Source organism: Mizuhopecten yessoensis, unplaced genomic scaffold (assembly GCF_002113885.1).
Source record: "Mizuhopecten yessoensis strain PY_sf001 unplaced genomic scaffold, ASM211388v2 scaffold716305, whole genome shotgun sequence".
Lineage (NCBI taxonomy): Eukaryota > Metazoa > Mollusca > Bivalvia > Pectinida > Pectinidae > Mizuhopecten > Mizuhopecten yessoensis.
In genome coordinates, this window is record NW_018480050.1 from 502,527 (window position 1) to 520,703 (window position 18,177).

At 33.9% G+C, this 18,177-nt stretch overlaps 1 protein-coding gene across 1 annotated transcript in view; it reads left to right on the top strand.

The window, feature by feature from the left end:
- Nucleotides 1-17,302, top strand: part of LOC110442866 — a 27,295-nt gene extending 9,993 nt beyond the window's left edge. Inside the window, exons 2-9 of the mRNA XM_021486706.1 lie at nt 11,368-11,457; nt 13,113-13,310; nt 13,657-13,890; nt 14,123-14,251; nt 14,367-14,495; nt 14,875-14,989; nt 15,680-15,743; nt 16,204-17,302. Of these exons, the coding sequence (XP_021342381.1) occupies nt 11,368-11,457; nt 13,113-13,310; nt 13,657-13,890; nt 14,123-14,251; nt 14,367-14,495; nt 14,875-14,989; nt 15,680-15,743; nt 16,204-16,938 (1,694 nt within the window). The 3' untranslated portion in view covers nt 16,939-17,302. The remainder of the gene's footprint in view (nt 1-11,367; nt 11,458-13,112; nt 13,311-13,656; nt 13,891-14,122; nt 14,252-14,366; nt 14,496-14,874; nt 14,990-15,679; nt 15,744-16,203) is intronic.
- Nucleotides 17,303-18,177: the final 875 nt, after the last annotated feature.

An 18,177-nucleotide genomic window follows, 5' to 3' on the forward strand; every position in this document is an offset into this window, starting at 1 on the left:
CTTGTGCCCCATCCTTTGTTTAATTTTATTGGCAACAAATTTATGTTAAAAGCTAAATAAATTTAAATTCTTAATATTGGCAAGTGTGCAATTCACTTCTGATGATGAATAATTACTATTCAATAAGTTTGAATACGGAATTAGAAATCATATAACTTGGTTTCATAGTGCGGTAAGAAGTTGCAGTTGCCTGGAGGCCCCTCTCTGAGGGCCCCTTTGCAAACCGTTTCATCTCGCTCGCACCACTTGTGTTTGCTGCCTAATCAGGTGACGTTATCGGCGCTATTTTTAGCCGGGCTTTCCCGAACAATTCAAGTGGTCAAACTGGACATTTGGAACGGACTATGAATATGGGGATAGCGAGGTAACATAAGTGGAAATGCATACAATACATACATTCATTAAAAAAAAAACGCCTTTTCACGTGATGTCCCTTTAAGTGCATTTTCATTCTTGATATGATAAGTTAAAATTCCAAAGGTTACGAATAGCGTTGATAAAGTTATTAAGATAACAGGATTGTGTCACCATGTATCAGTAGAATTTCTTCAAATTTTGTAGTGATATTGCTTTAAAGTAAAGAAAATTTTCTGCCACAAAAAGATATAGGTTGTCAGAATTTTAAGGATTTTAAATGGAAATCTATGTAAAAAGGAGTGAATTTTGAAAAAAAAAAATGAAAGACACAATATTTTCTCAAAATAATGTCAATAAAAATGATACTGACATAGATTAGTATTGCATTGATGTAATATCAATTTCAAAAATGCTGAAATTGTGTAAAATTAATTATCTATAGACGATATAAAAATTGACATTTTATAATAAAACCATATACACATAGTAATTGCAGGTAAGAGTTATCGTTCTTGAAAAACTTCACAGTAGTGAAATAGGTAGCCGGTTTCCTGAAGTACAGAAAAATTGACACATGTGACTCATTGTTAAAAAACCCCTGAATTAATGCCTGGATTGCTTTGAAATACTTAAATATTGAGAGAACATACTGTTTTGTCAATAATAAACATACAATATTCATCAGTTTAATATTAAACATTAGAATTTGCGGAAATTGTGATACTGTCTCCCTACATTGGATTTTCAACAAGGGATGTACTTCCTGTTTCCGTTTATCAATACACTCCAATCACCTTAAGCGTTTACAGGATAAAGATTCAGAAAGATGTCTACTCCGTAACGGTCCTCTTCGCTACACATAATTGTAGTCTTCAGTGTAACGGTAAAGACAGCTTGTAACGATGAAGGACATATTCAGTGCATGTTTTCTTGACTTTCAAATAGAGAAAAAGTAAATTTGAAATCATAACAACATACAAGTCAGTTGTGTGAATGTTTTGTTACGTTATATCTATTTGCAATTATTTATTACTACATTTTATAAAAATATACATATACATGCATGGTGTGAATATTTTTTTCTCTTTTCTATTTGAAGCGTGAGTATGTCAGTGGTTATCGACTCTAGACCTCAAACATATGATTTTAGGTTTTTCTTTCTTCTTCCTTCTATTTCTTTCTTTATTCACAGGGATGCCAGACTTACTATCAAGGGTAAAACGTCACGTGTATGACAGCGGTGTAACGTGAATGGAATAACATTGTTATCAGCAAATTGTCAGGGTCTGGGCGATAAGTTTAAAAGGAAAGACGTTTTCGCATACATGAAGGAAAAAAAAATACAACATCTATTGTTTACAAGATACGCATTTTGTTCAGGAAAATGAACATGCTATTAGAAATGAATGGGGGTGTGATTGTTTTTTCAATTCCTTTAGGTCAAATGCTAGGGGTGTTGCTATTATGTTTAATAATAATTTTGAAGTTAAGATTTTAAGGGAAAAAAAGGACAATTCTGGAAATTTCTTAGCGCTTGATACTATAATAGAAGGCACAAAAACTACTCTCGTAACTGTGTATGGTCCGAATCAAGACTGCCCAGATTTTTTTTACAAAGATCCAAGATGCTATAAATCTTTTTAATAATGATAATAATATTATATGTGGTGATTTTAACTGTGTTCTTAACCCTAAGTTAGATTATGATAACAGCTACAAGAATATTAACAACCCAAGGGCTAGGAATAAACTGTTAGAAATTTCCGAGAATAATGGGCTTATTGATATTTTTCGGGATCAACATGAAGAGACTAGGAGATATACATGGAGGAAAAGGACCCCAATAAAACAGGCTAGGCTAGACTACTTTCTTGTGTCTGAATCTCTTTTAACCAGTATTCAAGGTTCAAGTATTGAGGCAGGGTACAGAACAGACCATTCATATCCCATATTATCATTGAAATTGAACGAATTTAGGAAAGGGAAGGGTTTATGGAAGCTAAATAACTCTCTTTTACAGGAAACTGAATATCATGACTTAGTTAAAAAAACAATTTTAAGGGTTAAAGAATTTTACTGCCTGCCAATATATAATATTACTTGTTTGAAAGACATACCTGGGGAAGATTTACAGTTTACTATAAGTGATCAACTTTTTTTAGAAACTTTATTGATGGAACTACGTGGTGAGACAATTTCATATGCATCTTATAGGAAAAAAAATAGAAATGTAAGGGAGAAGGAGCTTAGAGAAAACATACAGAAGTTGGAGTCTGAAGATATTGTTGATCTAGAAACATTGGCAACAGAGAAAAAACAGCTTGAGGGTATTAGATTAGATAAGATTAAGGGTAGTATAGTTCGTTCAAGGGCAAAGTGGGTAGAGGAGGGTGAAAAACCGACCAAATATTTTTTTAACTTAGAAAATAGGAATTTTGTTTCAAAAATTATTCCAAAAATACAAAAGGACAATGGAGACATTATAGTTAAGCAGGAAGATATACTGATAGAAGTTAAGAACTTTTATGAAAGCCTGTATAAGGATAATAACGTGGATAATGTTGATCTTAATAACTTCTTAAAAAAATGTAATGTACCCAAGTTGACAAATAATGAATCTACAGAGCTTGAAGGGCAGATAACACTCCAGGAAGCTGGACGTTTTTTAAAAAATATGAAAAATAATAAAAGCCCAGGATCGGATGGTTTTACTACTGAATTTTTTAAATGTTTTTGGAAGCAGTTAGGTTGTTTTGTGGTACGGTCAATTAATTTTGGCTATTCTTCTGGGGAGTTATCTGTCACTCAAAGACAAGGGATTATAACTTGCATTCCAAAAGGGGATAAACCAAGACATTTGTTGAAAAATTGGCGACCAATATCATTATTGAACATTGTGTACAAAATAGCATCAGGGGTTATTTCTTCTAGAATAAAAACAGTTTTAGATAAGGTTATAAGTAGTGATCAAACAGGTTTTTTAGCTGGTCGTTATATTGGAGAAAATACCCGTCTTGTTTATGATATTATGCAGTATACAGAAGATCAGAATATCCCAGGAATGTTACTTATGATTGATTTTGAGAAGGCATTTGACTCTGTCTCTTGGAAATTTGTGGATAATGTTTTTAAATATTTTGGCTTTGGAAATAGTATAAGAAATTGGATTAAAACTTTACATAAAAATGTCAATTCAGCTATTAATCAGGGAGGGAATTTGTCATCCTTCTTTCATATTGGAAGGGGTTGTCGTCAAGGCGACCCTATAGCGCCATACATATTTATCTTATGTGCGGAAGTTTTATCAATCAGGTTAAAGAATAACAAAAATATTAAAGGTGTAGAAATCAAAGACTGTCCTATCCTAATTTCCATGTATGCAGATGACACCACACTTATATTAGATGGCTCTGAAAGATCTTTGAGAGAAGTACTTAATGAATTAAGCAGTTTTTCTAAAATTTCCGGATTAAAGATTAATGTTAGCAAGACTCAGGTTATTTGGATTGGCAGTATGAGATTTAGTGATGTCAGCTTTTTACCAGAAATGAACCTAGTATGGGGAAAGGACAAATTTACTTTATTGGGAATAGAGTTCAGCTTGAATTTACATCAGATACCGAAGCTTAATTATGACAAAAAACTCATTAAACTGAAAGCTCTAATTAGAACCTGGAGTAGAAGGTCATTGACACCTATTGGCAAAATTCATGTTATAAAATCACTTATGCTGTCTCAGTTCAACCATCTATTTATTGCTCTACCTAACCCAGATGCTAATTTTATATCAACTCTGAATTCTATCCTGTTTGAGTATATGTGGAACAGTAAGACTGACAAAGTAAAGAGGGGTGTTATTATACAAAACTATGTTGATGGGGGATTGAAAATGGTTAATTTAGAGGCTTTTATTACTTCTCTGAAACTGAGTTGGGTCAAGAGACTTTTCCTTAGTGAAGGTAAATGGCAGCATATTATTAAGTCTATTGTAGATATTAACCTACTTGCTTATGTTGGGGATGACTATTTACAAACATGTTATAATAGATGCAATAACCAGTTCTGGAAAGATATTCTGAAGGCATGGGAAAGACTAAGAAAGGCTGAGAAGGAAAACCCATATGGAAAAGGGAAAGAGGTCATGAAAACTCCAATATGGTTTAATAGACAAATATGTGTTGGTAGAAGGTCAGTATTTTACAGAGAATGGTATAACAAAGGTATAGTTATAATCAGTGATTTATTCAAGAAGGATAACTCTTTCTTCAATTTTCCGGATTTTATAGATTTATTCCAAATAAACACAGATTTTCTAACTTTCCATGGTGTTATGGCTGCAGTAAGACAGTTGTTAGCAGGTAATGAGATGCCATTTTTAAAAATTTCTTTTCCATATATTCCAGTTAATCTGGAAAGTTTTATTTTCTCTGCTAAAGGCTCAAAACATTTTTACAACACACTGGTAAATAGAAAAATAATTCCAACTGGGCAGGTTAAATGGAATGCTGAACTTGACATCAATGACCAAAACTGGAAACGAATACATCTAATCCCTTTCAAAGTTACTTCTAATACAAAGCTACAATGTTTCGAGTTTCGAAATTCGCATCATATACTGACAACAATTTTTTTTATATCTAAAGTAGGTATCTCAGATAATCCTCTATGTACTTTTTGTAATCAAGTTGAAGAAACTATAGTGCACTTATTATGGGAATGCCAAGAAGTTCAGTCTTTTTTGCAAAGTTTTGAATCTATCCTAGATGCATTGCTAATTCCTTTCCAATACAATAAAATCACTTTCATATTAGGATTGTTTACACAAACAGAACGGTTTAATAAGAGCGATAACGAAATACTTTTAATAATTAAGCAATACATTTACAGTTCTAGATGTAACAATAGAATGTTGAATAACAACTCTTTAATTCTTAAAATCAAGGACCATTACACTGTACAAAGTTATATTGCAACTGCTAAAGGTGAATGCTATATGCAGAAATTTACTGCATACTGGGAAAAATGGATGCGGCTAATAGAGCTTGTGGACTAATTTATTTTGAATATATGTTAATTATGAATTAATTCTATTGAAACTGCCCTGTACTCTGGCAATATATTTTGCTGGTTCTGGTAATATATTTTTAAGTACTATATGAGTATAGTTTGACATCCCTGTCTCTGGTATCTATCCCTAGAATTCATCAATATGATATTTTTTGCAACAGAATATCTATGCCTATTCATTCCTTTTCTTTTTCCTTTCTTCTCTCTTATTTCTCTTTCCTTCCTTTTCGACAATATTATACACATATCAGATAAAGCAATTACAGGAGTTTTATCTTTTTGTAGATAGAGTGCATGTGAGTGTGTGTGAGTGAAAGCGTATAGGAGTGGGTTTATCTGTTCATGCTTTTTATTGAAGTGAAGTACATGATTTGGTTCTGAAATAAAATATAACATGATGTGGATTATGTTGTCTGTCATAAAAATGTGTATGCATGTAATAATATATTGAAAAGAAAAAGTGTTATGCTGATCTTCCTCTTTATGAATGAGTTAATCATGATTGTTGAGTATGTTGATGTCAAATATTGAATGTACCAATTAAAAAAATGATGTTGCAGTTTGGTTCAGTGGCTGTCTGTTGAGGTGTGTTGCTGATGACACACATTGTATGGATGATGACAATGACGTTGAGGATGATGATGATGGCTATGAGGAACGATAGTTTGAACGTTTAGTATCAGGATGCTGATGATGATGTCGATGATGATGATGATGATTGTGAGGATGATGATGATTATTGTGAGGATGATGATGATGATGAGGATGAGGATGAGGATGAGGATGAGGATGAGGATGATGATGATGGTGATGATGTTGATGATTCTGAGAATGAGGAAGATGATAATAGTGATGATGATGATGATGATGAATGTGAGGATGATGATGATGGTGATGAGGATGACGACAACATTCAGGATGATGTTGATGATGAGTGAATTAAGTGTCAAAATGTGTGTTAGAGAGTGTGAAAATGAAAATACCTGTTCTGTACATATATTATGAAAAACTATTGGAAAAATAAATTGATAAAAAAATAAAATAAAATAAAAAATAATATACATATTTAAACAGATGACGGAACGAGAACTCAAATGAGCGCTACAGGTAACGGAAAAAGAAATTGACGACTACATAAAAAGTTTGGACGGGCAACTCACTTTATGTCAATATCATTTAGAATATTCTTTCGCAAGCAAATTAAGTGAAATTTGGTTGGAAAATAGTGGAGATAGCTACCTTAAAGAGAAGGATAAACTGTTGCTTTTGAAAAAAGCAAATACTACAAAATGGGTATGTCCGCGGCAGAACGAATGAGAAAATACAGAGAAAGATTGAAAAGTGATCCGCAAAAATATGGATCTATCGTAGGAAGGAAAAATCAAGATACGACAAAAATAATCAGACTGCAAAAGAACAAAATTCATCTGAAGATGAGAGAGCAATAAGTAAGAAACGAAGACAATGGAAGATACAGACACGGAAACAGAGAACGCAACGGAAGATACAGACACGGAAACAGAGACCGCAACGGAAGATACAGAAACAGAAACAGAGACTGAAACGGAAGATACAGACACGGAAACAGAGAACGCAACGGAAGATACAGACACGGAAACAGAGACCGCAACGGAAGATATAGATACGGAAACAGAGAACGCAACGGAAGATACAGAAATGGAAACAGAGAACGCAACGGAAGATACAGAAACGGAAACAGAGAACGCAACGGAAGATACAGAAACGGAAAAGAGAACGCAACAGAAGAAGATGATATCTACGTTAGAAAATGTGTTATCACCCCCGACGTCCCCAGTTTCATCTGTACAAGTTTAATGACTCGCGTCAGCAAATGGCTTTGCGCAAGATAATAGCTGGTATAAAGACTGTAAGGAAAAACTATAGAAAACTACAGCAAGAGTTTACGAAGGTTAAAGAAAAAAAAATTCCCGCCAAAATCAGATAAATTTCGAAAGAGATTTCAGAGAATGGAAAAGAAAGTGTTACCTATGAAATCCACACAGAAGAAAGAAAATGGAAGAGATGCCTTACTTAACACATTAATTGTGAAGAATCTGTGGGGAAAACATGAAAGCTTGAAATCAGAGAAGCAAAGGCGGCTGATCGGAAAACTTGTATCCAGAGATAGTCTGAAGAAATACAAAGTTGTGCACTAAGCAAAGCGTTGTGGTATTTCACAGGTCTTCAAAAGTCAACGGTGACCAATGGGCATATAAAAGAAGAAGAAACGCAATTACCGTTTCTGCAGAGGTGAGTGAAAATGTGCAGAAATTTCTAGAACTGGACATAATTTCCCGTATGAAGCCGCTAAAATGACACCATTACGAGAAATAGAGAGAGAAAAACAAAGTGAAATCATGAACAATACTCTAGAAAAATCTTCACAAGATCTACGTGTCGCAACCGATTAACAAAATGATATCATACACGGCATTTTGCAGATTGAAATCATTTTGGGTTTTAGATCCAAAATTTGGCAAAAGGGATACATGCACATGTAAAATTCATTCAAATATTTAATTTAAAATTAATAGATTAGTTGAACATAACCTTTTTTTTTTAAAACAGATCGGTTTTTGAACTCTGTAGAGAGAGATGTTGCCAGAAAGTGGAAAACGAGTGTATGCACAGGGAATTTCAGAAATGTTATGGAAAAAAATTAAGATGTATGGGAGAATACGAGGGAGGAAAGCAAGTGTGGGAGTTTTGCTGGCAAAACAAGATAGATGAGAGACGGACTGTGAAACCAAACTAATAGAAAAACAAATGCCAAGTACAGTCAAAGAAAAGGTTCACTTGGAAATCTTTTAGAAGAAACAAATACAGTGTTATCATCCAAAATGTGTAGACATGAACTTAATATAAACCACCAATTTAAAGAAATACGCAATCTCAAAGAAAATCTAAACGAGCATGACTGCATTATGCATATAGATTTTTCCGAGAACTATACCTGCAAATTGGGCGAAGAGGTGCAGGGCATGCATTTTGGAGCATTCAGAAATCTGGTGTCCCTTCACACTGGTGTTTTTACTCCAAAAATGAAAAACTATCGTCGTTTTGTACATTGTCGCCTTATACTAGACACGACCCAGTGGCAATTTGGGCTCATCTTCACCCAATATTAGAAGGTATAAGAAGCGCCAATGACAAGATAGATACCATTCATTTCGTATCTGATCGTCCTACAACCCAGTATAGGTCTCGCAAAAAATTCTTCTTGTTTAACCACATGATTCATAAGTATGGTTTTAAGCATGCGTCATGGAACTTTAGAGAAGCCTGGGCACGGTAAAGATGCCCGGATGGAATCGGCGGTCTGATTAAACGAACGACGGACAAAGCAGTTTCGTTCGGCCGAGACATTTGTGACTCAAATGATATATACTGCATCCGGAATTAAGTTGTCACGACTCGACAGTAATTGCGGCTAGACCATTGTCGTGCTCTATTTCAAGACCAGCAATACGTCCTTGCTTTGACCCGAGGAACACCGACTTAAAACAGTCACATTTGAATCTGCGATCACGTTGCCTATCTCCGATACTGTGAGTATCCAGTATCTGCTGCTGCAAATATGGTACCTGTATCTGTTTCTGATAACACCATGCATGCAATTGACTCCACGAGTACCGTACCAGTTTCCAACTCCATAAGTACATTGCCCTTGTCCGAATCCTCGAGAACCGTGTCCGACTCCGCGAGAACCTTGCCCGTGTCCGACTCCGCGAGTACATTGCCCGTGTCCGTCTTTTCGAGTACCTTGTCCATGTCCGATTCCGTGATGACTTTGCCAGTGTCCGACTCCGTGGTGACTTTGCCCTTGTCCGACTCGGTGAAGACTTTGACCGTGTCCGACTCCGTGAGTACCTTGCCCGTGTACGACTCCGCGAGTACCTTGCCCGTGTCCGACTCCACGAGCACCTTGCCCGTGTTTGTCTTTGCGAGTACCTTGCCCGTGTCTGACTCTGCGAGTACCTCAATGCAATTTAAGAGAAATGGTCAAACAATGTTAGATCTCTTACATAAGGTATTATTGTTACAGATATGATAGGGCAATGGTGTGTAGTGGAATATGATGGTGTTCCATTTCCGGGAGTAATTTTGGATGTGGACCAGGAATAAGTAGAGGTTAAGGTACTACATAAAGTAGGTGTTAACAGGTACTTCTGGCCTCTTATTGATGACGTCATTTGGTACAAATATTCCCATGTCATTACGCCTACACCGGAACTAACCCATGTTACCAAGCGCCACCTTCAAATGAGCCCAAATAACTGGGCAGAAATTTCTAAAAAATATGATTGAGATATTACGTTCGAATTTACATTTCCTTACGGTTAAAAGTTATAAGTTTTCTTGTTCTGTATTAAGGAACTTTATAGAACTTAACTTATATAATTTTTATTTTATAATACCGTTTTACGCTATCCATTCATTGTGCAGTGAGAATGGTTGTGCTTAAATTTTGTAACTCTTATGAACTACGAATAAAGATATAGGTCGATATATCGGAATGTGATGTTGTGCATCGAAATTGTGTAACAAACAGTCTTTGCCGTTTCGTTTATGTTCATTCCGTTACGGCCACTTTTTCAGAACATTTGAAAAAATCATTTAATAATTCAATAAGAAAGTAGTTTAGATTTGTACTTTTTTTAACATCTGTGTTATGGAGTGCTTTTTTATACCAGAAAAACGTTGTTTAATTGTATTATTAAATTGTCTGTCGTAAAAAGATTAAAGTACCAATCCTTAAAACTGAAAAAGCATGAAATGTTTGAACTGTTGTCATCAATTCTAAGGGAAACCTCACATAAATGTTAGATTGTTGGTTCAGTTGTTGAGTAAAAATAAATTGTAAATGTGTAAATTAATTTAACGGTTTATTTTTAATGTGTCTTGTCCCCAGTAACCGTAGCGGACACATAACCGTATCATGTGAGTAATAACGTCATCACTGTGACGTCATATTAAGCTGTCATGTTCAGAAACTTATAAAGATAGTATCTACAATTCAAACCTTATTCAAATATTTGGATTGTCTTTTTGTTCCCCTTGCTGTAATATTCTAAAAACTATAGTTCAAATAGTCTCTTGTTTAGATATTGACCCTTTTACCGACGCAAACGAGACTCGTTGTTCTTTCCGACCGCTTTGTTATTTGTAAACGCGCGTCGTTCGGCTTGAGATATGAACGATGAAAGCAAATGGAAAATTGCTGGAGTATAACAACTTGAAATGCAACCTTTATATCATACTGATAAGAACCAAACAGACATTTTAAAAGGGAATGTTCCAAGCTCCATTTATCAATGATGGACTTAAAGTGAAAGGTGAAAATGTGGTTATACGGACCAAAACAAAGACTTTGTCTCGTTCAATACCACTTCCTCGGGTCTATATAACCACATATTCACCTCAGTAAAAGTCCATTATTGATAAATGTGATGTCAGGAAAATTGTTCTAAAGATGCAGGTCGGTAAACTATGTTATTGTCATGACATAGCATTTATCCGTCGATTAAGGCCAACAGCATGCATTGCCGTATGATGGTTAAAATAGGGACACATACGTAACTGTAATTATGCTTTATGCTGATAGCAAACTTTTGAAAATGAAATGTATTTAAATTCTGAAGGTACTTCTGATCATTTTAAAACGGAAGATGATGGGAGCAATTTTTTGTAATAACAATGGCAGAAATGTTAACCAAAACGTAAAAAGTATTTTGTTATTTATTTCATTGAGAAATCATTTTGAAAATATGGTTTTGTAATTAAAAAAAGCCTTCACTGCTACATGAAGCACATACGGAGAAGATCAACATGGGAATTTAGAACGGTTAGACAGTAATTTTTACAGTTAATAACACTACATATTTTAAAGATATATTCATATTTTTTGTTTTTCTTTCGCAGACCATATTGTCTACTTTTCATTGATATTAACCTATGTTCTGACCATGAGGACATCTACAGCCATTACTACATGTACATTGTATGGAAACGGTATGTTGAAAACGTAGCTTGAGTCAGGTTTGTAACTACAAATAATACGTTTTGATATTTCTGAATGAAATACATATGTCATATGTCATTGGAACGGAACTCCTATACGAAATTCACTAGAAATCAAAGAGGTATCAGCTTGCTGGGAAAAATGGATCCATGACCATTACTCCTAAAACTATTCAAGTCCAAATTCTTTACTCAAGCCCAATTCTGAAATCCATTGATATTTAAATTTCATATTTTTATTGTAATGATTTGGACAAACGAGATTTAAAGAATAATACCCTTTCAATGAAATGATTGATTATCTTCAATATGGAAACGGGTACAGGATATTCAATAATTGTATTTTGATATGAAAATACATAATTTGCATAAGTCATCCTATTTCAATGTGTAATAAGATTTCGAAAATTGTTTAAGAATACAAAAAGGAATAATCAAAGACACGGATGGTTATCACGAATTGACTGGGAAATTGTGCTCTATAGCATTGTATTTTTTATGAAACATTATCTCAATAACTAGTAATCAACTTTAATATAAATTGGTTAACGCTTCATGTTAAAGCTTTACTGGATACAAGCTGTCGACTTTAGTTGAAAATCATTTTTTTAAAATACAGATATGATGTTTTATGCTGATATATTCATTGTATATATACAACAAAATGAACTTTTCGATGCTTTTTGCGTTCGAAAATATTTACGGAAAATTTAACATATTTAATTCAAAAATATCAGTTGACTACCAATCTCATTCGTTGACCGTTACCTCGAAATATCAGCTTTAGAATAAACTATATTTTGTTTCCAAAAATTAGAAATAATATTTCATAAAATATTTTATAGTCACCTTTCCCATAGCTGAATTTCTTAACACTTCAGACAGGGATGTCCATGCTTTTGACCTTTAGTTTGGATGTAATGGTCGCATTTTGCAATGAAACAACATTTTCAAATAGGTGCTTCCTTTTTCTTATTTCAAGGGATTTTTGATGACATTTAAAGAACACATTTTTAACACGTCTTGACTGTGATATAGATATTACAATGTATATATGATAAAAGAATACAGTGTAATGCAATTTTTTTTTTCAATTCAACTGCTGTTATGAGAGATCAGTTATGAGTGCAGTCGTTTGTTTATGAACTCAGTCCTAATGATAAGTAATAAATAAATTGTATGTTTGTTTTATAATTTTCAAAGAATATCAAAAGTTAACCTATCTATCATTCGGTTAATATAGACTACTTTGGGTAACACTCATACTGGCTTCACAACCATTCACTTTTTCTGACTCAAGCAACCAACTCATTTTTTATGTTATAACTTAGCTTTTGAGGAAAATCGCTTTAATATTTAAAGTTCAATTCTACTGACAATTTGACATATTTAATGGCATAAAAGAGAACGGAAACAACCCTGACCTTTTTAATAATTGACAAATTCGCTGTCAGATATAAAACAAAAACAAACAAAAAAAACCACCATTTTTCTAAGTTAAATACCGGTAGATTGCTTTCTGAACTACATTTAACCTGAACAAATGTTAGGTACATGTAGGGTTAAAAATCGTATGGAACACTTGGTTATATGCTGATGCTTGACTACTAGAAGTATGTATCAGGCGTTACTTATTTTATTTTCAGAAAGAAGAACCAACGTTGAAAAGGCAATCAAAAAGGTAAATAAAAACTGCAAATCTGACGGGACATGCACGGAAGTCCATGCACTTGCTTCTTTGACATGTATCAAAGGAAACAAATGTACATACGTTGAAAGCGTTGGAAAAACCAAAGTTCATTTGACACTAGGTGTGATCAGATCTGCAAGGATCTACAAAAAGAGTAAGCAAGTTCATTCACATTTGTTAATGAATCCAATGCAATTAGTATATAACATCATTATAAAAATGTTCAATGACACCATTTGTTGGTTTCAAGCAAAGTTTTCATTTTAAACTTTAGCGAGATGTTGTATTAAAAAACAAATCTTAAATACGTAATTATTCTTGCACGAATATGAAGAAATATTCCAATATGTATGGTTATACGGCAAACAAAATCCTGGTCAGTTTAATACGAGATGCCAACAATTTAAATGTTTATAAGTCTATCTAGATATGTTTAACATTATAGTGTGAGATTTCATTAATAACAACAGAACAACTGCCTTTATTGCATTCATTATCAGTCCATAACCTCGAATGTGAAGATGGCGACGAGGATCCTACATGCCATTACAAGGCGAAGCTTCGATTTGATGTTAACGAAACATCTTTCGACATAGACACTTTCTACAGTGATTTTCAAGAATACGTCACCAACTATGATTGTTCTTGTTATTCATGCGAGTGTAAGGACAATGCATATGGTTGTACCGAATGTAGCGAGGATAAATGCTTCAAGTATTTCTGCAATTGTATGTGTAAGTATACAAATAAATACAAAACAAAAACAAACATCCCACATAAATGATAAATAAATAACAAACTAACAAATAAAATAGTAAAAAACATGCAAAAGGAAATAAATAAACGAATAATAAATTTATACAATAACAAAAATAACTTTCATGTAGTATGTCATTATTTCATACAAACTTCCGAAAAATGCATTTCTCTTTTTTCTCATTTTGTTTGTTCATTTAAATGCATTAGACTCCTCAACATCAACACTTGTCGCTGCTACGACAACGGCAAACACCGTTCCCAACATGACGACGGATTTCCCTCGGAGCTTTGAATATATCAACACCACACCATCTCGTTTAAGTTCCGCCAAAATAGGTTAGTTCCTTCTGTATTGTAATCAACAGCTATACTTTAAATATGTGTTTAACATTGTTCTCGTAACCGGATGTTCTTGTATCAGATTTTACTTCTTAAATTCCTTATTCATTAGACTTCTCAAAGACTCAACCGGTGACTTCAACGACAGGACATAGCACCGACTATACCACATCAAGGATTCCATTGAATAACATGAATCCGACAACTACAATAGCAGTGTCGTTAAGTTTAGCAAAAACAGGTGAGTGGTTAAATCCAATAATATAAGTCAGCTGTGCTCTGAAGGCTTTTTTTTTACATCAAAGTCGTTCACAAATTTTTAAAGACTGTTTAATATCTATGTATTTTTATTATGTCCAAGCAAAAATACATATATATACAAATGTTCTTATTATTTTCGTACAATTCTTTGTTTCTGTTCCTTTTGATTCACGTGACATAGAAAAACATGTTAAGTTATCATCTACAATTACTTTAACAATAAAAAGGACAATATTTTCTTCTGCAAACCAAACACCATTTGCTCATAAATGATATCTTAAGCTCCCCTTTGGTTTCTGGAACGACACTTCAAATCAATAAAGGTTATCAAAATATTGCTTGTTTCATTACTTTTGTAGCCAGTCAATCCAATGGAGATCATATACCTACACTAGCGGCCGTCGGGGGAGTGATTGCTCTCGTGATAACGTTAGTCAGCGTTGCCGTTTTTGTATGTCTTCGAAAGAAGAGAAGGTACTTAAGACATGTTCGACTTTTCACACAATGCGTCGTACTGCAATATTTGGGATAGACATTGCCAAAGATATTGTATTGTGTATTTTCATATTAAGCTAAAAATAATTAGATGGGTGGGGGATGTGAAGTAGAGTTCATAATATTTTTATTATTGATAAAGTAAAATATATACTAGCGCCCCTGTTGATGGATTGAACATGTTATAAGATGAGGAAGTTGTATGGTCGTTATCATGACTTAATATTCAGAATGAGATGAGAAACACTTTTGAAGGAGTAAATATGACAAGCCTTGGATAAAACAAATAAGATAGTCATCCGTCGGGTTTAGATATCCGAGTCACACTCTTAAGGTATTATTAACTTATGACATTTTAGTGTCTATGAAGATAAACTCAATATCTATATTTTGACGGGAGATGTCATGTAGTAAATGACACATTTCGGAGCATAAGTTTACTTTTTCACATACTTGTCACATTCTGTTATATCCTCAACTTTTGTATAATTCTCGACTTGACTTCGTATTTTGTCTTTGACGGTAACCTATATTTATATGATATTCATATAAAAGTCTTTAACAAAATTTGATCACAGATTTAACAAGTTAAATGCGGTTCAAAATTATCGTGGATTTCGTTATCAATTGCTTAAGCGGAAATCTCATTAATATTTTTATTGATTTTAGGGGTAAGAAACCCTCCGACAACACTGAATCCTGCATCACAAACCCGTCATATGAAGATTTACAGGTTAATGTTCAAAAAGGAAATTTTAATTTGCTTTTGTTTTCAGATTACATTAACGCGTTAAATTTGTGTAAACTGATATCACGTGATACACTTCTCATTAGATCCTTGTGCTGATGTAGTTATAGTTCTAATCCGCGATTTTCTAATCATCACAAATAATATAAAGACTCATGTAGCGAAAATAAATTGAAGCATCAAATGCAGTTGTTTTAAAATAATCAAAGTAACTTTATAATTAAAAAAACAATAATACATAAATGTATTATCATATTGTCGTTTATGAAGTTTTGAGCTTTGAAATACATTAAAAGTACCAGTGGTCGACACGTATTTATCAAACGTTCACTTTAATATATTATCTCTAATTCAAATAATTTAAATGTAAACTATTGTATTACTTAAAGACAAATTGATATATTTGGAGAATGCATATGCATATTTTAAGTTTATTAATTTTTAGGATAACCAGAGAGATACTGTTCGTGACAATGTAGAATATGAAGAAACCGAAAATGACGTACATACTTATGATATGGCCGACGATCCAAAGCGTGAAACAACTGGTGAAAAAGACTATAGTTATGCTAAATTTGCTGAACAACCTAAATTTCAGGATTTAACGCCAATACTTACAAAGGACAGGTCTTTAGAATGCACAAAAGACAGTCAATGTTATGAACCGATTTCTGAGGTCAAAGGAGACGGTGGAAACGCGTATTTCTTCGCCGAAAGAGATGTTACCTCTCCAAACGGTGACTATGATCGGGCCAAAGAAGTGAAAAATGTTCTGCTGGCGGTGAATTCAAATTCAACGTCTGTGGAAGAAAATTATTTTGTAATTGAAAAAACAGGATGCAACCCTGTTTCTACACGAAACGAAGGAAACGACAATTATTTCGTACTTGATAATGACGCAAATGAACGAGTTGAAGCAACGGTACAACAACAACAACAACAACAACAACAACACTATTTGGAGGACGATGACCCAGAGCAAGAAGAAAACGGATATGGTGGTAAAAGAAAAAACGTACAAAAACAAAGAAAGACGGTTGGAGAGATCGATCCATACGATCATGTGAGAGTGGGTCATGTCCAGACCAATGGAATTGACGACGGTGTTTATGACGAGTTGAGGAAGCAGAATGTTCGTTACGAATCCGAGAAAGTGGAAAATGACTATGATCATTGCTGAGCAAATGGACATTTTTCATTTCACATGGAAACTGATTAAAAAGATGGTACAGAAAGACAATGGTTTTACAGAATTCGATGTACTGTAATCGTTATTATGCCTATGTGTATATACACATTGGATACTTTAAAGAACATAGCAATGCTTCATTTGGGTCATGATAACATTGCTGTGTTTTCATACAACAAGAAATTGCATTCATAGGGCTTCGAGCACACCTGAACTAGTATCATGTTGAAGCCTCTCTTTCTGCCATGTCCAAAGTTTGACCGTCATAGGAAGAAAACATTTAGATGGCGTTAGGGTCCAGGACTGGTGTTTGTATACAAAGTATACAAGTATACAAATACAAGTATTTCAAAGAATACTTAAAACATATTTTTTTGATTTCAATTAAGCATTGAACTGTTTTTGTATGGTATTTATGATCTATTTGAATGACACAGCTTTGCAAGCAAACAAATCATATTGTTATGTTGTTTGCTTGCAAAGCTGTGTCATTCAAATAGATCATAAATACCATACAAAAACAGTTCAATACTTATATTTACGTTTTCTCTGCCTCTTATGTTCTTTTTTAACTCATAATTTATATTTAAAATTAAAAATGCTCGCCTTATCGGCAGTCCACACAATTTCGTTCAATAGTTTGAACAGCGTATTGTCGCGTGCAGATTGGCAAACAAAGTAGTTCTTTGAAATTTTAACAAACACTTCAATTTTATTCCACAATTCAGTATCAATAAAATTGCGTATTATATGTCTATAGGGTGATTTAGGTCTATCAATAGAACTCTGAGCTGAAAGTTAGATTTGAAATTGTTCGATTTTTCCCCGGAACAAATTTCGCGCATGGACAAATACAGTGAACACCGTAAATCCGACCTTGCCCTCCACGAGGGAGTTATTTTTGGAAGTTAATTCGAACTTTTCTCTTTGCTCATTTTGTAAAGAATCCAGGCGTGAATTTATTTGTTGATTGTATGGGAACCTGACAACAGTCGGTAGATTCAAGAACAGACTCGTTATTTGACATGTCGTCAGAAACTAAGGAACCGTCCGTGGACGCGAGACGCGTGAAACTGATAGCGTTTGAAGTGAGTGATCTTGCGACGGAGCACAGGTTCGTTACAAATGTCTGAAATGTTTATGTGTGCTGTGACTCATATCAGTAGGTCTGTAACATATGTGTCAGTAGGTCTATAGAATATGTGTATTTCAGACATTTGTAACGAACCC